Source organism: Mustela putorius, unplaced genomic scaffold, assembly GCF_011764305.1.
Source record: "Mustela putorius furo isolate JIRA1106 unplaced genomic scaffold, ASM1176430v1.1 tig00003858_pilon_pilon_pilon, whole genome shotgun sequence".
Classification (NCBI taxonomy): domain Eukaryota; kingdom Metazoa; phylum Chordata; class Mammalia; order Carnivora; family Mustelidae; genus Mustela; species Mustela putorius.
In genome coordinates this window covers 1,258,358-1,282,659 of record NW_025422010.1, presented here as the reverse complement: position 1 = coordinate 1,282,659, position 24,302 = coordinate 1,258,358, and the positions used below count along the sequence as shown (strand labels likewise).

The following is a 24,302-nucleotide window of genomic DNA, read 5'->3' as shown; positions in this document are numbered from 1 at the left end:
AGATCAGAAAAGGGCTGCATTGTCATCAGGGAGATTCAAATTAAAACCACATCGAGATACCACCGTACACCAGTTAAAATGGCCAAAATTAGCAAGACAGGAAACAACATGTGTTGGAGAGGATGTGGAGAAAGGGGAACCCTCTTACACTGTTGCTGGGAATGCAAGTTTTGTGCAGCCACTTTGGAGAACAGTGTTGAGATTCCTCAAGAAATTAAAAATAGAGCTTCTCTATGACCCTGCAATTGCACTCCTGGGTATTTACCCCAAAGATACAGATGTCGTGAAAAGAAGGGTCATCTGTACTCCTATGTTTATAGCAGCAATGGCCACGGTCGCCAAACTGTGGAAAGAACCAAGATGCCCTTCAACGGACAAATGGATAAGGAAGATGTGGTCCATATACACTATGGAGTATTATGCCTCCATCAGAAAGGATGAATACCCAAATTTGTAGCAACATGGACGGGACTGGAAGAGATGATGCTGAGTGAAATAAGTCAAGCAGAGAGAGTCAATTATCATATGGTTTCACTTATTTGTGGAGCATAACAAATAACACGGAGGATATAGGGAGATGGAGAGGAGAAAGGAGTTGAGGGAAATTGGAAGGGGAGGTGAACCATGAGAGACTATGGACTCTGAAAAACAATCTGAGGGTCTTGAAGGGGCGGGGGGTGGGAGGTTGAGGGAACAAGGTTGTGGGTATTAGGGAGGGCACATATTACATGGAGCACTGGGTGTGGTACAAAAACAATGAATAGTGTTATGCTTAAAAGAAATTAAAAAAATACATTGTAAAAAAAAAAAAAAGAAAAGGGTTGCATTGTGCTGATGCCTGTGGAATTCACTGGATCTACCATATTCTCCACCATTCAAAACAGCTGGCTGGCATGATGGACTACTGGCCTTTTGCAGACCTCTTTAGTGTCCAGTCACATGCAACATCTTGTGTGACCTTGTGTGACTGTGGCAAGATTTGGCAGGAGGTGATATTTACTAAATATATGTCCAATATACGATGCTGTTTCTCCCATACCCAGCACTGACGGGTCCAGGAATGAAGAGGTGGAATTGGGAATGTCCATACTCACTGGTATTCTGGGTGACCCACTGCAAAACTTTCACTCCTTGTATGATGACCATATGCTCTGCTGCCCTAGAGGTTTCAGTTCTAAAGGAAAATTACTTCCACCCAGAAACACCACAATGGTTCTGCTCAGTGGAAAGCTGAGACTTCGCCTTGTCACTTTGAGCTTGTTTTGTCTCCGTGGATGTCTCTCTGTCCTTCCAGCCTGATCTTTCATTCCCAACAAGAACCCTAGGCAAGAAAACATGACAGCCTCATCCCGCCTCCTGCATAGGCACCCCTGATCCACACGGTGTAGAGGCTGCCTGGAGGGCTGTGTTGGGAGAGAGGCCTGAGAATCTCAGATCTGGGCTCTTGGCCAGACCTCGGTGCTTTGTCTACAGTTGTCCAGGGGCTAAAAGACAGTGTGACACAGATAGGAAAGGGGTCTGTGTCTCACAACCCTGTCTGCCTCTGTCATTGTGAGCATTGCCATTGTCCCACACCTGACAGTAATAATCAACCTTATATTTGACTCTGGTCCTGCAGGTGTTTAGGGCAGCTGTGTCTTCCAAGTTGGAGTCTTAGCATCAGAGAATCCCTGAGGGGCACTCGTTATTGTCATATATGACCAGCCAGGGACCAGTTATGGCTGCTGCAAGTACCACTGAACACTGAAGATTTCTATACTCTCTTCCTGACAGGTGATCATGGCCATCTGTCCCAGGGTTACTGAGCACAGGGAGCTGAATCAGCTCCAGGAAGGCCTTTCAGGAGCCTGGCCATAGGGCTGAACTGGGCTCTTGTAGAGCTACAGACAACACCTGATTCAGGGAAAGGTGGTCCTGTGGCTCAGCATCTAACTCTCCTGTTTCACGTCCCCTCTGCGTCCCCCAGCTGAACTCTGGTCCCATCCTCAACATGTCATGAGAACGGGAGACTTTCTCATTATGACACTTGTTCATCATGATACATGTGGGAATTTACTGTTTTAGAATCACCTGCTCTTGGAGATTCACCGTGACTTCTAGCTTATTTCCTCATGGGCTGGGTATCTCTATGACTCCCCCATCCCCCAAAAGTCCAGCAGCCTACATCTCAACACTTTGGTTCCTTTCATTTTTTTTTCTTCCATGTCTCACATAAGTTTTTGAAAAGTGCCAGAAACCACCCCTGATGGAGGGACTCACTTCACGTTTTATGTCTCTGTGAGGGTCCCCATGGTGATGTCTTTGCAGAGGGAGCGAGTTCTCAGGACAGGATAGCCAGGGATCACTCCTGGGAACTGGGCTCTGTCACTGAAGCAAGGACAGCACAGGGACAAAAGACGTGGTCTGATGCTGTGGGAATCACTTCACTCTGGAGACAGTCTCACAAGGAGGCTGCAGACCTTCCTTCCAGGAACCAGGGGCTCTGAGTGCCCTACCTCCTGTTTCCTGAGTCACTTGTGAGCAAGGCAGCTGCTCAGATCGGACTTGATTCCTAAATGGAGAGAAAGGGATGCCAATGGGATATCGCAAAGTTTTCCTGAACTGTGACCCCGATCTGAATCCACTTGGAGTGGGGCAGAAGAGGCAGAGGGTGAGGGGTCAGGGCATCTGTGGACGTGCCCCACACAGCTGGGTATCCTCTCTGAGACCTCAGGTGGAGAGACAGGGACGGGAATTTCCCAGATGAGTTGCTCACTGTGTCAGGACTCCTCTGTCAGTGTCCTGGGTAACTGTGTGTGAATCTGACCCTCTGAACAAGGTCCCTGGAGACTGAGGAGATAGGATAGATCATGCTGACAGGGTCTGAGGACTGAACCCTGGACCCCTGCTGCCCCCCAGGCCCAGGGTCCCAGTGAGCCCCAGCATCTGTCCTGCTGCTCTTGATGAAGTCTGCTGCCCCCTGTTGGTGGAGGAGGACACAGACCGGTGGCTTCTCTCCTGCAGGTCACTACACTGAACCTTTCATGGGAGAAAGGGTGTAGACCAGGGTTTCCAGCCTCCCACAGGCAGCTGCCCCCACTGCCCTGTCCATCCCAGCACGGGAGGTTGCATACGCGGTGCAGGAGACAGGACAAGTTGGATTCCTTCCTTTAGTGCAGGGGTTGATATGGCCTAGCCTGTCCCACTGGCTGTTGCAACGGGTGGGTGCAGGCAAAAGTGTAGTGTATGCTGAAAGGGTCACAGTTCAGGAAAACTTTGCGAGATCCCATTGGCATCCCTTTCTCTCCATTTAGGAATCAAGTCCGATGCTGCCTGCATCCCAGTGAGTGTCTCTGGGTCACAGTGCAACAGGCGATCCTTCTAGCACTAACCTTCTCATGTGCACCTAAATCTTTATTGGCCAATTTCTGTCATCTCTGCCACTGCTGTTTTTACTACAACCCCTAGCAGTAGCAGTCTGGGGGAGGATGGTTTGTACACGAGCCTCTCGGGTGATGTGGATGAAACAGGGAAGTTGGGAATCAGACCCGCGTGTGCAATTTCACATCATACATGTCACACTTTTGCTAAGCCCCTTACCTCGGATTTCTGCAGAGTCTGAACAAGAGACTCCCAAACTGTTTCCCACTCACTGAAACCCCACAGTCTCTGTTTCATTCATAAGACTCTGTCCATATTTGTACATCACTGAATTTGGAAGCAAAGTATTTCTAACATCAGTCTAATCTTCCCCATTTCATATCACATAAAGTTGATGTCCAGGGAGTCTATGTTCCTAGGAGAGCAGAGGGAAGTGGGGGCCAGTCCAGAATGGAGCCAGGTATGCTAGATTCAGATCCCAGGTTCCTTGGACAGAGCTTGTGCAGAACGGGAGGGAGGGAGTGTGAGGCTAGTTTGGGCAGCAGGGCTCCTGTCACTGAACTCACTGCCATCTCCGTCCTGGCTGGTCTAAAAAGGAGTCCCCTCAACCTGCATGTGGGGAGGATCAGTAGGGTCCTATTCCAGGATAGAGCTGGGGAATCTGTAGGGACAGTGGAGAGTGTTTGGTTATACATGGCCCTGGTCCGTGTCCTCCTGGATCTGCTCTGCACTACTGATTGGTCCTCTCTCTTCTTCTAAATTGGAGGGAATGACTGGGGTCTTCTGGCCACACAACTGGGGTCAATGAGTCCTGCAGTGGACACAAGGTCTCTAGGTTCAGGAGTCTCAGGGGCTCCTTCTCCGGGTCCCACTCCTGCAGTACCCTCCAGGCTGACTTTAGGTTCAAGGTCATGCTCAGGTTCCCCTGGAGGCTGTTCCTCTGGGGTTCCTCTGGGTAGCACCTGGGTCTGCACCTGGGCAGCAAGTGAGGAGGGGAAGCAGGAGAGGGTCCAGGCCATGGTGGGTTTCTTGTGGATCTGCAGTCTTCATCCCCTATCTTATCAGATTTCCCCAGTGACACGACATCACTCAGGTACAGGGTAAGGACGTCATAATGTGGTCTCATGTCTGTCATTATTTTTGGTCTCATCATCATACGTTTTAGCTGTTCCTCCATTATAAATCAAACATGTTGCTATTGTTTTTGCTCTTAGCACTTGACTGTACTTACAGACATTAACCACTAAAGTTTGTTTTAGGTGTATCCATGTAGTTTTGGTTTCTCAAGCTTATTATACTTTGTGCAGACTCACATTTCCATAAGTCATTTTTTCCTTTGGTGTGAGGTGTGTCCTTCTCAGTCACTTGTGCTGAGGGTCTGTGGGTGATGAGTTCTGGGAGGTTTGCTGTGTGAGAAACATTAATTTTGTCTCCACGTTTTAATGACATTTTTCTTCAGTAAAGACCAATGATGACAGATATTTCCTATTAGTATTTTGAAGACATTGCTCCCTGTTTTCCAGTTTACACGGTTCATGATGAGAAATGTGCTCCCAGCACAATGCTGGTTCTCTATAGGGAATATGATTCTCCTCTCTGCCTGTGAGAGTGTCTGCATCACTGATCTGTAGCGATTTCATACAACGTGTCCTCCGCTGTCTCTCATGCTCCCCGTGCCCAAGCTTTGTTGAGCTTCTTGGATACATTGGTTCCTGGGTTTCTCCACATTTGCAGCCTTTTGGAGATTATATCTTCACAGACTTTTTATTTCACCCTCAGACCCTCACCTTCCCTCCCTGGAGTCCCTACACTTGCACACTATCTGGGCGCATGATGGTGTCTTCCGGGCAGTGAGCCTTCATTAATTTTATTAGGTATTTCACTGTGTGTTTCATTTTGAACACTTTACATCCCTATGGCATCAGATTCCCCATTCTCTTCTTTTGCAGCATCAAATCTGCTGTGAGTCTGTCCTCTCTATTTTTAAATTTCAGACATATTCATTTAGGGAACTTTTAAAAGAAAGGTTCTTTTAAAAATATCTTCCTTTTCTGCTTCTCACATGTGTTGTTCTTCCTCCTCACACAGGCCCAGAGGAAACGGAGTTCTAACACCTGTTTACAAATTCCCTGTTGATCCACCTGTGCAGCCTGCCTGGAGGACTGGGAGGAAGGGGACAGATTGGGGACCTCAGACCTGGGGACCTTGACCAGATCTGCTCACTGCTCTGTGCACAGGCCTCCTGGGGCTGGAGGAGAGGGTGACACAGATAGGGAAGGGGTTTGTGTCTCACTTCCCCATCTGTTTGTGTCACTGTGAGCATTACCACTGCTGTCAAGGACTGACAGTAATAGTCAGCCTCGTCCTTGGCCTGTGCGCTGCTGATGGTCAGGGTGGCCGTGTTCCCTGACTTGGAGCCAGAGAATTTCTCTGGGATCCCTGAAGGCTGATCACTATCATCGTAAGTGACCGTCAGAGGGGCTTGGCCTGGCTTCTGATGGTACCAGTAGACATAAATATATTCTACTTCCTCTCCAGTGCAGGTGATTGTAGCGGTCTGACCCAGGGCAGCTGACACTGAGGGAGGCTGAGTCAGTTCACTGGTCACAGAGCCTGAAAAGACAGAAGAGGAGAGGTTGCAATGGGGCCCAGGGGCTCATTTGCAAGGTCCCAATACTGAGACTGTGCTGTGCCTGATCCCAGGGCTTGGGCCAGGCTCAGCTCTGGTCTTGTGGGGCTGAGAGGGTGTGGGCAGGGCCCAGGGACAGCGCCTGTGCAGAGAGTGAGGACGAGGAGTGAGAGAGGGCTCCAGGCCATATGGATGTGCCCAGAGTTCTGTCTTCTAAGAACCACAACTGGGTCAACCTCACCTTATCCTCTCTTATTTCTTTCCAGGCTCTAGGGACTGTGATTGTTAGTATTTATGCAAATTTCCTCCTCTCTGGGACTCCAAATGTATTCAAACCCCTCATAAACTCAGACCAAGTGACTGAAGAGGTAGGGTGGGGAACCCCAACTTCCTCCAAGCAGCTCTCAGGTCAGAAAACGAGCCTTGGTCTCCAAAGTTTGGTATCACAGTCACATTCCTAGGAATTTATACAACCACTGTCCCAACTCATTCTGCCTGGGGGCTGTCTGGGGCTGGCCCGGGACCTTCCAGAATTCTGGCCATGGAGCTGGTCTGGTTGTTCTGAGCGATGCAGACAACGCTTGATTCAATGTGAGGTGGTTCTGTGACCTCACTCCCTTCCTCCCCCTGCCTCAGGTTCTCTCTGTGTCCCCTACAGACACTAGGGTCCCATTATTGGCATGTCAACAGAATGGGAATCTTTCATTCTGAGGTTTGTTCATAATCTTGTAAGTGCGATTTTTCATCAACCATGTCATTCCTCTTAATTTTTTCAGCAATATTTCATGAAAACCTGTGAAAAGGGCTTGAATCCATGAGTAAGAGCTTCAAGGTTTGTGATCTTGTAAGGATCCCCAGGATCACACATCCCTGTATGTTATGAGCTCAAGTGCCTGAGCCATGCATTCTGCAGCCACAAGAATCACGTCACTCAGGAGACAGTCTCACAAGGAGGCTGCAGATGCTCCTTCCAGGAACGAGGATCCCCAAGTGCTCTGCCTCCTATTCCCTGAGATATTCTTGAACAAGGTAGCTGTAGCCCCAGGTCTGAATTGGGGGTGGAGGTGGGGAAGGAGAGGCAGAGTGAGTCATCGGGTGTCTCTGGATGTGCCCAGCACAGAGGAGTCAGTCCCTGGGGACACTGATGGAGAGAGGGGACTTGAATCTCCCAGGTGAGGTGCTCACTGTGTCAGGACAACTGTCAGTGTCCTGGGTGACACTGTGTCTGACCCTCACAACATGGTCCTTGCAGCCTGAGGAGACAGGGTGGATCATCCTGACAGTCTCTGAGGACTGAACCTTAGACAGCCTGCTGACCCCCAGACATCGTGTCCTTGTTAGCCCCTCCCTGGGCAGCCCCAGCCTCCATCCTGCTGCTCCTTCTGCAGCTCTGCTGCCCCCTGCTGGTGGAGGAGGACTCAGACCAGGAGCTTCCCTCCTGCTGGTCACCCCAGAGCACCTGTCACCTGAGAAAGGGTGTGGACCATGGTTTCCAGCCTCCCACAGACAGCTGCCTCCCGCCTGCCCTGCCCAGCCCAGCCCAGCCCAGACAGGTTACATACAGGGTGCAGGAGGCAGAACAAGTGGGATTCCTGTACTTGGATGAGGGTTGAAATTCCCTGGCCTAGTCCATAGTCTTCTTACAAAAAGGAGAGTGTAGGCTACAGTGTAGTGCATTTGAAAAGTGTCAGTGCCCAGACAAAGCTGTGTGATATCCCACAGCCACCAGTTTCCTGTGTATTTAAGAATCTGGGCTGATGCTTCCTGCATTCCTGTCCATGTAGTTGGGTCATGAGAGCAAAATGTGATGCTTCTGGTGCTAAGTTCTGCTGAGCAGGCAAACCTTTAATTTTATTGTTATTATTGCTGTTTTTACCTCTTTTCTCTTATTCCAGCCTACATTTCCTGGAGTTTGGTGTGGGAGGATTTGTAAATTAGCCTAGCCTCTGGTTTGGTGAAAATGGGATCCTGCTCATTTATACCTGCATCTAACTGCACATGAAGAACGTCCCAGTGTAGCTGAAGACTTTTCCTTGGATTCCCCCATTTGCAGACAGGAGACTCCAACACTGGTGTTAAGTCACTGAGACCTTACTGAGTCGTTCTCATGAAAGAGACTCTTTGATGTTTTGTATCATTTAATGTGAAAAATAGTATTTCTTACATGAGTTAAGCTTCCCCATTTCACAGTAGGTAAAGTTGAGACCAGAGTGGCTAGCTTCCCAGGAAAACAGAGGAAAGTGCGTTGAGTCCAGGGGTGGAGACCAGCTGTGCTGGATTCAGACCCTGGGCTCCTTGGGGGCAGAACTTGAGCAGGATTGGAGGGAGGGAGGGTGGCTAGGCTGGGCAGCAGGGTTTCTGTCCTGAACTCACTGCCATCTCCATCCTGGCTGTTCTTTAAAGGAGCCCCTCAGCCTGCACGTGGCGAGAGTCTGTGGGTTTGTGTCCGAGGTTAGAACTGGAGAATCTGTGGAGGGTGGAGGCTGTTTGGCCATGCAGAGGCCTGGCCAGGGTCCTGCTGGCTCTGCTCTGCATTATTGCTTGGTCCTCTCTCTGTGCTCCCCTAGCAGGTGGGGCAGAGTCATCTGAGGTTCACAGTGTCTGCAGCTCTGGGGAATGTGGGGCTCATTCTCAGTGGTTCCTCCCTTACAGTGTCTCCTGGGCTGAATTCAGGGTCAGGGTCATGCTCAGAGTATTGCAGGGGCTGAGCCTGTGGCAGGCCCAGGGGCAGCACCCGGACAGAGAGTAGGGTGGGGAGCAGGAGAGGGCCCAGGCCATGGTGGGGACCTCAGAGTTCTGTCTCCTGAGTCCCAGTTAGAGCCTGGACACCTCAATCCCCCCTAATGTCCTCACCTGTCCCCTTGAAGATGTTCCTTCTCCCATTGGTGGAGAGAATCTCTGTGCTTCTGGGTGAGTTTCATGAATCTGGTTCACGTGGAGCTGTGCTGCTCTCTGGGCTGCATAGGGAGCTCTTATCACTGTGTGTTTGAACATCTTCAAGCCTGGGGAAAGAAGGGACATGTGGGGGGCATTTTAGTCCTGTTCTCATGAAATGTGCACTGAGATTATTTCGTCCCTTTTCTCTGTGTGTGAAATACATAACAATACATTCATCCTAATTGTTTTAAGCAATCAGTTCATCTTCCCAGATTTTCTCTCTGTTCCCTGTGAATGTTTCATGGCTCATGCTGTGGAGCAGAAGTGGGTGAGAATTGTCCTAAAATGTTCATAGATTTCAGTGTCATTTCCTTTACTGGAGGTCTCTGATCGGCAGCATCCACTTGGGTGTTGCTGTGAAACTCAATCTGACAATCTCTGACTTTAGTTGTGGTGTTTAGAGCATTTCCTGAATGTGATTAGTAGTATCCCTGCAATATAGCATCTTGCCTTTATTAACATTATTTTTTTTTTGTTGTTGTCCCATGCGTTCTTTGTTCGCTCTTTACATGTATCTTTTTTGGATTAATGGAGCATTTGATATGATTCCATTTTATCTACTTCTTCTGCTTACAAGCTGTAAGTTCTTTCTGTCTTATGATCAGTAACTTGCAGTAAGTCCACATTCCGATGGTGCTGCCATGTTACATGGAATGTAAGAACCTGATAACATCCTTCTGTGTCTCACTTCTCCGCATATTCTCTGTGATTTTCCTACATATTATTTTACCTCTGTCAGAAATTCCAGCATACATCGTTACTATATTTTTGTGGACAGTGACATAACCTTTTAAAAATTTTTATTGTGCTATGTTAGTAATTATACAATACATCATTAGTTTTTGATGCAGCATTCCAAGATTTATCTCCCCTCCCTTCACTTTTCCTTTCCTCCTAATATCTTCCATGTTATTCCTTATGCTCCACAAGTAAGTGAAACCATATGATAATTGACTTTTTCTACTTGACTTATTTCATTCAGCATAATCTCCTCCAGTCCCATCCATTTTGATACAAAGTTGGATATTCATCCTTTCTGTTGGAGACATCATATTCCATTGTACATATGGACCACATCTTCTTTATCCATATGTCTGCGAAGGGCATCTTGGCTCTTTCCACAGTTTGGCTATTGTGGTTATTGCTGCAATGAACATTGGGGTACAGATGGCCCTACTTTTCACTACATCTGTACCTTTGGGGTAAATACCCAGTAGTGCAATTGCAGGGTCATAAGATAGTTCTATTTTTAATTTCTTAAGGAATATCCACACTGTTTTCCAAATTGGCTGCACCAACTCTCATTTCCACCAACAGTGTAAGAAGGTTTCCCTTTCTCCATATTGTCCTCAACATTTATTGTTTTGTGTCTTGTTAATCTTTGCCATTCTAACTGGTGCAAGGCAGTATCTCAGTGTAGTTTTGATTTGGATTTCCCTGATGGCTAATGATGATGAATACTTTTTCATGTGTCTGCTAGCCAGTTGTATGTCTTCATTAGAGAAGTGTCTGTACATGTCTTCTGCCCATTTTTTGACATTATTATCTGTTTCCTGGGTGTTGAGTTTGAGGAGTTCTTTATAAATCTTGGATATCAGCCCTTTGTCTGTAGTGTCATTTGTGAATATCTTCTCTGATTCCATGGGTTGCCTCTTTGTTTTGTTGACTCTTTCCTTTGCTGTGCAGAAGCTTTTGATCTTGATGAAGTCCCAAAAGTTCATCTTCGCTTTTGTTTCCTTTGCCTTTGGAGATATATCTTGAAAGAAGTTGCTGTGGCTGATGTCGAAGAAATTACTGCCTATGTTCTACTCTAGGATTTTTGTGGATTCCTGTCTCACATTGAGGTCTTTCAACCATTTTGAGTTTATCTTTGGGTATGGTGCAAGAGAATCGTCAAGTTTCCTTCTTCTATACATAGCTGTCTAATTTTCCCAGCCCTATTTATTGGAGAGACTGTCTTTTTTTCATTGGATATTTTTCTTGCTTTGCAGTGATGTATCTTTTAAAGAGATTTAGATAATAAAAAAGTCTTAATATTTGTCCCTTCAGTTAGCATTTCTGATTTTTACATCGATTTTGTAAAAAGATTTTATTTATTTGCTAGAGATAGAGTGAGAGTGACAAAGAGGGAGAGAGAGGGAACACACAAGCAGGGGAAGCAGCAAGCAGAGGGAGAAGCAGGCTCCCCGGTGGGCAAGAAGACTGATGCAGGACTGGATGGATCCCAGGAGCTTGGGATCATGATCTGTGATGAAAGAATACACTTAACCAACTGAGCCATCCAGGTGCTCCTTACATTGTTTTTGTAGATTCAGATTCTTCCTGGAATCACCTCTCCTGATTGAGAAATGTACTTTTCTTTTTTTAAGATTTTATTTATTTATTTGACAGAGAGAGAGAACACAAGCAGGGGGAGTAGGAGAGGGAGTGGCAGGCTCCCTGCTGAGCATGGTGTTGGACACGGGGCTTGATCCCAGGACCTTGGGATCATGATCCTAACCAAAGTCAGATGCTTAACCAATTGAACCATCCAGGCACCTTGAGGAATGTCCATTTACTGCTTGTATTTGGGTCAGCTCATGAGCAATCGTGTCAGTTTTTGTGTATTTGTGTATTGTTGACATTTTTTATTTAGACATCATGTTTGAAGGATATTTTCCCCAAGTGAAGAACTGTTTTTTCTCCCTTTCAGTAAATATGTTAATCCACTGTCTCTCAATGACATTTCATGCAAAGCATAGTCCACTGGAATCCTTTTCTTCCTTCCTCTGAGTGCAGGGAGTCTGTCCCTATGGCTTCTTCTTCTTCTTCTTTTTTTATTTTAAGAATATATATATATATATATATATATATATATATATATATTTTAAGAATATAAATATATATATATTTAAGAATATATATATATATATATATATATATATATATATATATGAGAGCGAGAAAGAGGCAAAAGAGGGGGAGATGCAGATGCAGGCTCCCCACTGAGCAGGGAGCCTGATTCAGGGCTCAGTCCTAGGACCCTGATCATGAGCTGAGCTGAAGGCAGATGCTTACCCAACGAGCCACCCAGGCATCCATGCATGGCTTGTTTGTTAACATAAGTTTCTATCTGTCTCAAAGCAGGAAAAAATATACAGTGGAAAAAAGACAGTCTCTTCAATAAATGGTGCTGGGAAAACTGGATAGAAGAATGAAACTTGACCTTTCTCTTACACCGTACACAAAGATAAACTCAAAATGGATAAAAGACCTCAACGTGAGACAGGAATCCATCAGAATCCTAGAGGAGAATAGAGGCAGTAATCTCTTCGATATCAGCCACAGCAACTTCTTTCAAGATATATCTCCAAAGGCAAAGGAAAAAAAAAGCAAAAATGTACTTTTGGGACTTCATCAAAATCAAAAGCTTCTGCACAGCAAAGGAAACAGTCAAAAAAACAAAGAGGCAACCCACGGAATGGGAGAAGATATTTGCAAATGACAGTACAGACAAAAGGTTGATATCCAAGATCTTTAATGAACTCCTCAAACTCAACACACACAAAACAGACAATCATATCAAAAAATGAGCAGAAGATATGAACAGAGACTTCTCCAATAAAGACATACAAATGGCTATCAGACACATGAAAAAATGTTCATCATCACTAGCCATCAGGGAGATTCAAATTAAAACCACATTGAGCTATCACCTTACACCAGTTAGAAGGGCCAAAATTAGCAAGACAGGAAACAACATGTGTTGGAGGGGATGTGGAGAAAGGAGAACCCTCTTCCACTGTTGGTGGGAATGCAAGTTGGTGCAGCCTCTTTGGAGAACAGTGTGGAGATTCCTCAAGAAATTAAAAATAGAGCTTCCCTATAACCCTGCAATTGCACTACTGGGTATTTACCCCAAAGATACAGATGTAGTGAAAAGAAGGGCCACCTGTACCCCAATGTTTATAGCAGCAATGGCCACGGTCGCCAAACAGTGGAAAGAACCAAGATGTCCTTCAACAGACGAATGATAAGGAAGATGTGGTCCTTATACACTATGGAGCATTATGCCTCCATCAGAATGGACAAATACCCAGAAAGGACTGGAAGAGATTATGCTGAGTGAAATAAATCAAGCAGAGAGAGTCAATTATCATATGGTTTCACTTATTTGTTGAACATAAAAAATAGCATGGAGGACATGGGGAGATAGAGAGGAGAAGGAAGTTGGGGGAAATTGGAAGGGGGAGGTGAACCATGAGAGACTATGGACTCTGAAAAACAATCTGAGGGTTTTGAAGGAGCTGGGGGTGGGAGGTCGGGGTACCAGGTGGTGGATATTATAGAGGGTATGGATTGCATGGAGCACTTGGTGTGGTACAAAAACAATGAATACTGTTAAACTGAAAATAAATTAAAAAAATATCTGTAGGAGACAAAAGTGTATTTTTTTTAATTTTTTTTAAGATTTTATTTATTTATTTGACAGAGAGAGATTACAAGTAGGCAGAGAGGCAGGCAGAGAGATAGAGAGGAGGAAGCAGGTTCCCTGCTGAGCAGAGAGCCCGATGCGGGACTCGATCCCAGGACCCTGAGATCATGACCTGAGCCGAAGGCAGTGGCTTAACCCACTGAGCCACCCAGGCGCCCGACAAAAGTGTATTTAATTTCCTCTTATGGGAGAAAGAACCTATTTGTGGTTGTCTTGGGATAGTTTCATATTATCAAGTGGAAGAAAGATTATTGATATTCCCTTTATTTGCAGACTGTGGTTTGTGTGGATCTAGTGGAGATCATGAGGATAAGGTGGGACTCTGGTGGATTCTTACATGTCAGCATTGAGAGACTGGACTGCATTTCATAAAATTGTTTTGTTGGTAGTGTGCATGTAAAGAAGGCTTCTTGGGCAAATGTGTGTGTGTCAGTGGGTAGAATTGAGAGAGCATTCCTTGTGTGTGTCACTCCCATAGATGAATATCTTCTGGGCACTCTGGAGGAGGAGGCAACTGTCCCATTGTCACTCATTCACCATCAGGATAGATGTGACTCTCCAACTATCTGTCAGAACCCAGAGCACCTAGTGTGTCTGCATGTTTTCTCCGTATATAGAAATAGAAGAAGGGATTTCATCTGGTGGAGACTGGCATGCACCTTGTGGATTTTGGGGAGGTATCCCAGCTTTGTGGATATATACAGTGGCCCCTTCTGTTCCCTGAGGACTGTCTCTAGGACTCTGGCCATGTCAGATTGGGTTCCTGGAAGCAGACTCTGAAACAGGGAAGTGCATGTGTAAAAACCTGGAAGGAGGAGGGAAATGAGCCTGGGCAGAAGGAGAGCGACCCACAGAGAGTGAGCCATCAGATGAGCCTCCTTCTTCAGGGAGCTCTCCAGCTGGGACTTTTCAGGACATCTGAGCCAGAGGGAGGGCCTTGGGCCCTGGGCCTCTGAGATCATTCACCTGAACCTCTCTGAGAAGGGACAGAAACCTGGGGAAGCAGATCTCTGAACCAGCAGCATTTTCTAGTGAGGAGCTCTCCTGTGAGCGGCCAGGGGCTCCAGGAAGCAGTGGGTGCATGTGTGAGCCCAGAAGAGGGGATATGGGTGACCTCTCAGTGTCTACTGTACCCATCTGTTCCACTTTGGTAGAGGAGGGTCCTCTCATGGCTCCAGAGCTTCAGGAACTCAGCTGAGCTGGGACAATTTGAACTGTAATCCTGATCAGTCGGGAGAGCATTAGCTCACGATCACCACTTGGAAATGGTGAGATCATGACCATTGGCCAAATGTCTCCCTGTGTCTTTTTTTCTACCCAGTCCCTCTGTGTGCAGTTGACACCCAGGCACAAAGAAGTAGGCAACCTAGTGCTGTCGGCTGTAAATGCTCTCCTGACCTCCCTGTGCAGAGCTGCCTGGAGGGCTGGATGGGGAGGAAGGTCTGGGGATCTCAGATGCAGGGACCTGGGCCAGAAGTGCTCCCTATTCTGTGTACAGGCCTCCTGGGGCTGGAAGAGAGTGTGACATAGATGGGGAAAGGGTTTCTGTCTCACTTCTCCATCTGCCTGTGTCAGCGTGAGCATTAGTACCACTGTCCCACACCTGACAGTAATAGTCAGCCTCGTCCTCAGCGCGGGTGCCGCTGATGGTCAGGGTGGCTGTGTTCCCCGAGTTGGTGCCTGAGAACCGGTCAGGGATCCCTGAGGGCCGGTTTTTATCATTATAGATAATCAGCACAGGGACCTGTGCTGGCTTCTGCTGGTACCAGTGAACACTTTTACCCCCAATGTTGTTTCCCCCACATGTGATCTTGGCCGTCTGTTCCAGGTTCACCGATAGTGAGGGTGGTTGAGTCAGCACATATGAGGCCATGGAGCCTGCAAGAGAGAAGATGAGAGGTAGGTTCCAGCCGGAGTATCACCCCCTGGACACTACCACCCCTGGTTTAAATCCCAGTGATTGTCTAGATAATTCCCACCCTGATGTCCTCTTTGTTCTGGGGCCCATGCACAGGCCTTGTGGATAGAACCTTTGAACAAATGAGAACCATTCCTCCCCTTTCCCTGGGCAGGTGCAGCCCTTTTGGGGTCAGACGGAGCCAATGACAACAGTGGGAAGAGATTACACCCCACTAGCCCCTCATGACAAAGGATGGTCTTGAGATCTTGTCCGTCAGTGGCAATCCACTGCTGAGCTCAGAGTCAGGGCCAGGAGTGTCCCAGAACCTGGGGATTAGGGAGTGTGAGCCTGGCCTCAGCACCTGTGCAGTGAGCCAGGACTCCGAGGAGGAGAGGGGTCCAGGCCATGGTGCAGGTCCCTCGATTTTGCTCTCTGAATCTCAAGGCTGGACAGGGTTCCTCCCAGCCCCCTCTTATCCCCTTGCTGGAGACACCTGCTGGTTATGCAAATGAGCCAGAGTTCAGGGACTGCTGCTGAGGAGCCTTGTGGTTTTAGAAATGGGTTCAGCTATTAAGAAACACACACACACACACACACACACACACACACACACACACAAATGGGCCCAGCTCCAAGGGACACAGAGATGGGAGGGCAGCTCCTGCAAACCCATCCTCAGCCCAGCTGATTCTCTTTCCCCTGTGTTTCCGTAGCCTGGGGTCCAAACTCTATCCCTCACCCTGTCCTGACCTGGCTCCTGGGGAGGCATGGTCACAACTGAGCTGTGAGGTGGAGTCTGTCTGCATTTTCTGAACCCATCATAGAATGTTTCCTCTGTAGGTACTAGGGGATCATAGGTCAGTTTGTCCTACTTCTAGTTTAGATTGGTGAACATCAAAACAGGAAAAAATTCCTCCCTTGCCAGGTGCACATGGAGTTTTAGGGAGCCATTGATGTGGTGTAGGAATCTGTGCCAAGGAAGAGCTCCTGGGGCAGGTCATAGATGCTGTTCCTCAGTACCCCCAAGGAGCCCTCCCTGAAAGGGACAGACCTAGTGCTTGAGCAAGGATTGAGAGTGACAGAGTGTAGCAGGAATGGGGGTGGGGTGGAGCATCATGAAGTCCTAGACGTATGCTAGAGCCTGAGACAAATTCCACAGGATAGAGATGAGAGACTCCAAGTCAGAATTTTATATCAGAGCATAGGTGATGATAGTGTAGTAAATCTATACCTTTACCTTCTGGTCTCAGGTTCTGGTAAGCAATCCTCCCAGTTAGAATCCCTGAGGCCTTTCCAGGTGATCTCTGTTGCCCCCCTAGTGGCCACCCCACACTGGCAGCTAGAAGTGCAGGGAAATCTTTTGTCCAGGTGGAGATTCATGACCCAGTGCTCACATCCTGGTTCCCCTTGATCCATGCACTGCTGGCATGCATCCTCCAGGAGAGGGTTTGCTTGTCTCTGTGGGGCTCCTGCCAGCATCAAGACTAGGTATAAGGTGTCAGATTACCTATGACAATAGGAAGAGGCTCATGTGAAGAGGAGGCAGGACCCATCTGAGGTATCAGGGTCATGTCTCTGGGGTGGTGGTGGTCATGAATGTCGTTTTAGGACTGAACACTAGAAGATACAGGACTCAGGGACTGTCTCACTTGATATGCTGCTGGACCACCATATAATCTGATTATAGCTCCTGCTCCAAGGACAAAGACAGTAGGACACTCAACCAACAAAATCTTATTCAGATCCAGCTTGGTCTTCCATAGGTTTCATCCTGGGAAATCAGTGTGAAGAAGACCCAAGTCTTTCTTCGGTTCCTGCCTTGGGCAGAGCAGCATTGGAGACAGTTGCTTTGGTGAGACTGCACACCATCATCAACCCAATCTACCTGCATCTTGTCTTCTATAATCATTGAGAAGTCCCACTATTTCTCATTTCTGTCTAGGTCAGCATTGATCTTGTGGCCCAGAGCTAGCCCACAGACGTGTCATTATTCTGGGGATCTTTCTGGGAAGTTTTGTCTGTGAATGAAAGAAACTGACTAGATTTATGAATGTTCTTTCTCTTGTGCTCATGACTGATAGCTGGAGCTGCAGCAGCCATCCTGAGGTCTGTTGTCAACAACAAGACAAAGCAAAGTCTCCATAGTCACAATGGTGGGAGACACACAGAGGATTTGGGGCCTCAGGGAATTGGCTGTACCTGGAGAACCACCATCTAACTTCAGACTTACTTCTGTCTGCCAGAAAATAGCTGCTTGAATGTTCATGCTTCCGACTGATATGGGCATACATAGCATTAAAACTTCTGGTCCTGTGGGGATAATGACTAATACAAATCATTCAGTTATTTAAATGATAGGAGAACCTATCATTTAGGTTGGGATTGTGCAGAGAATGAAATGACATCAGACAAAATGACCGGCATGTCATGTGTGGGGAGAGGCTGGAGGAAGCTTCTCTGCAGAGGGGACTGTGTGGCTGCTGTCAGGATGGCAAAAAGGAACAAGAACTGAAGTATGCTTGGAGTCTGTCCCTGTGGGGAAGAGTCTGGTTTGTGAGAGGATGTGGGGACAGTGATGACCTTAGGTGTCTGTGATTCTATGCTAGTTGAGTTCCAAGGCGATATTTTCCCATAGGTTATAAAATCGGGGACAGGTGCATGTGATGTGTTAAAATTCTCATGTTATATGTTTCCCGGGAAGGTGAGTCACTAGAGGAGCCCTGTGTTAGCCTCCCTGCATACTGAGTGGGAGGCAGGAGCCCGTTTGTGGCTGACAGTCACTGTGATTTCTCCGTGGCTCACTTGTGTGTTTATGACACATGACATCCAGTTCCTGTCACACACTCCTTTCTATCATATACTGATACACACACATATATATGAATATACTTGTGAGTGCATGTGCACATATATACTGATTGTGTCTGCTGTATATTTGTTGGAGATGTATTTGTGTACATATATGCCCATATGTATGATATATACACATATGTTTTCTGGAGATTTTGAACTGTGGATTGGATGCCAAAGTTGTAGTTTTGGGAATCTTTGCATTTTTAGGAGACAGGCAGTTCCATTTTATCACCAATGGTAAGGTGTGTGTTGTTACTGTAATGAATGGCAGGTCCAAGTTAGTAATCAGACTCATTTTGACAGAGCACAGTGGTTTCAATCAAAGACTTTGTTCCTAGAACTGAAATAGATGGGCACCTTACCATTTTTTGTTTTTGCATGTGTATTTTTAGAAAGCTCCAATGGGCACATACTTTGGCTTGCTACTGAAACTTAACAGAGACTCTAGGTTCCTAATTCACCACTAAGTAACTATGTGATTGAGCTGCCTGCACAAACTGTGTTATCAGATCAACTATGCCATGGAATTGGGTATTCACAGTAGCTCTCCATCATGGAAGAGAAGAGGTAAATTTGAGATCAGGCTTCCCCAGGTCCTGAAGGCACAGGCGAGATGTATGAGGAAAAGGTCTGATGGCCATGACCCCAACCCATACTGTATGTCTCTGCTCTGTCTGGCACAATTATGGCCCAGTAGGGACAATCCTATGATAGCTGATCCCTAGAAAATCCGTGGTTAATTTAAGAGGCTCCTGTGTGATGAGCAGTCAACTGTGCTAGTTAACAGTCGTAGTCCTGCAGCCCTCATCTGGGACAACCCTGCACAATATGGACAATTTTTCAATAAGGCACCATGTGAGCAGAGTGCTTGGTTTATTTATCTGACAGAGAGAAGGACAGAGTGGCTTATTTCTAACCTATGTTCTCTGACTCAGTTTGGCTGGAAGGTTTGAGCCTTGGGAGGAATAAAGGAAGTGGTAAGAGATGTTTGAGGAAGAGATAGGTGAGGAGACCCCACCCCCAAATGAACACAGAGCTATTTGTGTTCATGAGAATGCCCAGAAGTGTGAGTCCTCAATGGGAAATGGTGTTCATACTTGGGTGGATAATGTGACACATCTGGGGACAGTGATTAGCTTTCTTTTGCATCCACTCTTGAACTTGTCCAGTGGGCCTATAGCAAAGTGGCCATGTTGCAAGATTTTAGATTATTCATGGGATATTCCCTAGGTTTGTCCCCTCATAAAGCTGACATGACTGTGGCTTCTTCTGAGGGACCAATCTTCCAAGAGCAGAGACCAACTCAGAGTTCCAGGATGAGACCATTCCCTTAGGAATAAGCCAGGAGCCTGGTGGCAGATGAATGACATTAGACTTGTTCCATCATGGAAGCGATCATTCTGTTCTTGGTGGAAGAGACCTTTACTCTGGATGGGAGCTTGCTTTCTTTGACTGCAGTGCTTCTTCTCAAACTCTGATCCCTGGACTTACTGAATGCCTCACCCACTGTTCCAGTATTCAGTGTGGTTCTGTCCAAAGCTCACATTTCACCTCAGAAAAGGACTGTAATATGCTAATGCACACTATAGAATGTGTGGTTCTACACATTCCACAGTGTGGAATTCACTGGTTCTACCATGCTCCATAGTGTTCGAAACAGCTGGCTGGAATGATGGACTACTGGCCTTTTAGACAGACTTTTTTACTGTCCACTCACATGCAACACCTTGTGGGATTGTGGCAAGATTTGGCAGGAGGTGATATTTACACTAAATACGTGTCTTATACACAATGCTGTTTCTCCCTTAGCCAGCATTGATGGGTCCAGGAATGAAGAGGTAGAATTGGGAATGTCCATACTCACTGACATTCTGGTGACCCACTGCAGAATTTTCACTCCTTGTATGATTAGCGTACACTTTGCTGCCCTAGAGAACTTAACTGTAAAGGAGAATTGCTTCCATCTCAAAACACCACCATGATTCTGTTCAATAGAACACTGAGACTTCGCCTTGTCACTCTGAGCTTGTCTTGTCTCCATAGATGTTTCTTTGTCCTTCCAGCCTGATCTTTCATACCTGACACTACCCTAGGCAAGAAAACATGACAGCCTCATCCTGCTTCCTGCACAGGCACCCTGATGCACATGGTGCAGAGGCTGCCTAGAGAGCTGTGTTGGGAGAGAGGTCTGGGAATCTCAGATGTGGGCCCTGGGACAAAGACCTCTGTTTGTCCTCAGTCCTCCAAGGACTGATGGAGAGTGTGACACAGATAGGAAAGTGGTTTGTCTCTCATAACCCTGTCTGGCTCTGTCACTGTGAGCATTGCTGTTGTCCCACACTTGACAGTAATAATCAGCCTTGTCCTTGGCCCTGGTCCTGCTGGGGTTTAGGGTGGCTGTGTCTTCCAAGTTGGAGTCTTAGCATCAGAGAATCCCTGTGGAGCACTTGTTATTGTCATCTATGACCGGCCAGGGTCCTGTCCTGGCTTCTGCTGGTACCACTGTACACTGAAGATTTCTATACCATCTCCCTGACAGGAGTCACTGGGACCAGGGTCACTGAGCACAGGGTAGCTGAGTCAGCACCAGGACGGCCTTTTTGGAGCCTGGCCATGGGGCTGACTTGGTCCCTTGCAGAGCTGCAAACAGCACCTGATTCAGGGAAAGGAAGTCATGTGGCCTCAGCGTCTACCCCTCCTTTTTTATGTCCTCTCTGCTTCCCCCAGCTGCATTCTTGTCCCATTCTCAGCATGTCCTCAGAATGGAAAACTCTTGCATCCTGACATTTTTTCATCATGGTGCATATGGGAATTTACTTGTTATACATTCACAGGCTGTTGGAGTTTCATCACAACTTCTAGTCTATTTCCATGTGGTGCTTCTGTCTCTGTGACACCACCCACCCCACAGCAGACCAGCATCTTGCATCGTCAATACTTTGATTCCTTTTGTTTTTTTCATCCATGTCTCATGTAAACTTGTGAAAAGTGCCAGAAACCATTCCTGATAGAGGGACTCACTTCAAGTTCTGTGTCTCTGTGAGTCCCCAGGGTCATATCTGTGCACAGGGTTTGAGCTCTGGAGACTGAATAGTTAATGGTCCTTCCTGGGAACTGAGTTCTGTCACTGAAGCAAGGACAGTTCAGGGACCAGAGATGTGGTCTGAGGCTATGAGAATTACATCACTCTGGAGACAGTCTCACAAGGAGGCTGCAGACCTTCCTATCAGGGACCTGTCGCTCTGAGTGCCCTACTTCCTGTCCCCCCGAGACATTCATGAACAAGGGAGTTGCAGTCCCAGATCTTAGTTTGACTGGAGTGGGGCAGAAAATGCAGAGAGTGAGGGGTCACGGTGTCTTGGACATGCCCAGCACAGAAGGGTCAGCTCCCTGGGATCTCAGGTGGAGAATGAAGGGTGGTGCTACGTGTGTGAGGACTCCTGTCAGTGTCCTGGGTAACAATGTGTATCTGACCCTCAGAATAAGGTCCCTGCAGTCTGAGGAGATAGGTTGGAATATCCTGACAGCCTCTGAGTCCTGAATCTTGGACTCCTGTTGACCCCCAGGCCCGGTGTCCCCTTGAGGCTCCTCATGGGCAGCCCCAGCCTCTGTCCTGCTGCTCCTGATGCAGCTTTGCTGCCCCCTGCTGGTGGAGGAGGACTCAGACCAGGGCCTTCCCTCCTGTGGGTCACCCCAGAGCACCTGTCACCTGAGAAGGGGTGTGGACCAGAGTTCCCAGGCTCCCACAGGCAGCGGTCCCCACTGCCCTGCCCAGAACAGCACAGAAGGTCAGAAACATGGTGCAGGAGGTAGGACATGTGCGATTCCTATACCTGTCCCAGGGTTGAAATGCACTGGATAGCCTGCTGTCTTCTTTCAGAAAGGAGAGTGCAGGGTGCAGTGTAGTCCATTTGGAAAGGGTCAGTGTCCAGACAATCCTGTGTGATGTCCCACGACCACCAAATTCCTGTGTATGTAGGAATCAGGACCGATGCTTCCTGCATCTCTATCTGTGTAGTTGGGTTTTACAATCCCTGGGTGATGCTTTTGGTGCTAAATTCAGTTGAGCAGGCAGATGTTTATCTCACTCTCTAGTAATCCTGTATTTACTACTATTTTTATTGTTCCAGGCCTCATCTCCTGGAGATCGGTGTGGGAGGATCTGTAAAGTAGCCCAATCCATAGTTTTGTGGAACTGCATATCTGCTAATTCTGACTTGGATCCACTTGCCGATGATGCAGCTCACAGGGCAGAGAAAACTTTTCCTGGGATCTCACAGAGGAAGAAAGGAGACTCCAACTCCATGGTCAGCTGGCTGAGATCACATGGAGCCTCTCTAATTAGTAAGACTCTTACAATGTTATGTATCATTGGATGTAAAAGAAAACAACAGGTATAACAAGAAGATATTTGCAAATGACAGTACAGACAAAAGGTTGATATCCAGGATCTATAAAGAACTCCTCAAACTTAACACACACAAAACTGGTAATCATGTCAAAAAATGGGCAGAAGATATGAACAGACAATTCTCCAATGAAGACATACAAATGTCTATCAGACACATGATAAAATGTTGATCATCACTAGCCACCAAGGAGATTCAAATTAAAACCACATTGAGATACCACCTTACGCCAGTTAGAATGGCCAAAATTAGCAAGACAGGAAACAACATATGTTGGAGGGGATGTGGAGAAAGGGAAACCCTCTTACACTGTTGGTGGGAATGCAAGCTGGTGCAGCCTCTTTGGAGAACAGTGTGGGAATTCCTCATGAGATTAAAATAGAGCTTCCCTATGACCCTGCAATTGCACTCCTGGGTATTTACCCCAGAGATACAGATGTAGTGAAAAGAAGGGCCATCTGTACCCCAATGTTTATAGCAGCAATGACCACGGTCACCAAACTGTGGAAAGAACCAAGATGCCCTTCAACGGATGAATGGATAAGGAAGATGTGGTCCATATACACGATGGAGTATTATGCCTCCATCAGAAAGGATGAATACCCAACTTTTGTATCAACATGGACGGGACTGGAAGAGATCATGCTGAGTGAAATAAGTCAAGCAGAGTGAGTCAATTATCATATGGTTTCACTTATTTGTGGAGCATAACAAATAGCATGGAGGAGATGGAGAGGAGAAGGGAGTTGAGGGAAATTGGAAGGGAGGTGAACCATGAGAGACTATGGACTTTGCAAAACTATCTGAGGGTTTTGAAGAGGCAGGGGGTGGGAGGTTGGAGGAGCCCGGTGGTGGTTATTAGAGAGGGCACGGATTGCATGGAGCACTGGGTGTGGTGCAAAAACAATGAATACTGTTACGCTGAAAAAAAAAAAGCAATATAAAATGTCTGCTTATGACTACAGAAAAAATGTGGAAGAGACTCAACTGCTATAACCCAGGTTGTGCTAGACCTATTAAGGGATACAGAGCACATAGGTGGCATTGCCTCAGCACCAGAGACACTTAAGATATTGGCAACAATGGCAATATACCCCACTTCAGATGGGAAGTATTACAAGACAGGATTTTGTTAGGGGTGATTATTAAAAAAAAGAGTGAGAGGAAGATCAGCAAGGGGAAGAATTAAGCCAATCAGGATGGACCGAGAGTAGAACAGGGGGAATCTTTTTGAAGAAATGAATTTGAAATTAGTTTTAAAATATATAGATAGAATTGAGCTGGTTAATAAAAAATTAGGGAGCACAGAAGGATGTCTGGCAGAATGAGCACATCCAATAGATGCTTGGGTATAGGAAAGCCATTGTAAATAGGGTGAATGGTTCTGTGTCAGCTGTGAGTCTTTCTACATGGAAACATGTCAAGCAAATATAGAATCATATGTGATTGGTAATAAATATGGCTGTTTTTCTAAAAAAGAAAACAACAATAGTGTTTCTTCCTTGAGTGTAAGCTTCCCCACTCACAGCTGCTGAAGCTAATGCCTAGAGAGGCTAGCTTCCCAGGAGAAGAGAAGTGGGAGTGAGTCCAGGAGTGGAGTTCAGGTGTGCTGGATTCAGACCTTGGTCTCTGTGGGGCAGAGCTTGACCAGTGCAGGCAGGAGACTGAGGCCAGCCTGGCTGCAGGGCTTGCATCCCAGGAGTCACTGCCATCCCCAAACTGGCTGGTCTCTAAAGGAGC

The 24,302-nt window shown here is 46.9% G+C and overlaps 3 protein-coding genes across 30 annotated transcripts in view; all 3 read right to left on the bottom strand.

Moving 5' to 3' along the window:
* The window catches only part of LOC101682709 (immunoglobulin lambda-1 light chain-like), a 1,123,284-nt gene that overhangs the window by 142,586 nt on the left and 956,396 nt on the right, over positions 1 to 24,302 (bottom strand). Inside the window, exons 1-2 of one of the 18 annotated variants that reach the window (XM_045065723.1) lie at positions 15,662 to 15,816; positions 14,981 to 15,278 (exon numbers count right to left, since the gene is read on the bottom strand). The exons of 16 other annotated variants lie outside the window; for them this stretch is intronic. In XM_045065723.1, the coding sequence (XP_044921658.1) occupies positions 14,981 to 15,278; positions 15,662 to 15,707 (344 nt within the window). In that variant the 5' untranslated portion in view covers positions 15,708 to 15,816. Of the gene's footprint in view, positions 1 to 14,980; positions 15,279 to 15,661; positions 15,817 to 24,302 lie in introns of those variants that run through there. One more of the 18 variants, XM_045065739.1, reaches the window with a different exon arrangement.
* The window catches only part of LOC101676037 (immunoglobulin lambda variable 4-3), a 780,698-nt gene that overhangs the window by 124,136 nt on the left and 632,260 nt on the right, over positions 1 to 24,302 (bottom strand). The gene's annotated exons all lie outside the window — the stretch shown is intronic.
* LOC101680986 (immunoglobulin lambda-1 light chain-like) overlaps positions 1 to 24,302 on the bottom strand; it is a 586,873-nt gene that overhangs the window by 118,800 nt on the left and 443,771 nt on the right. The window lies entirely within an intron of this gene.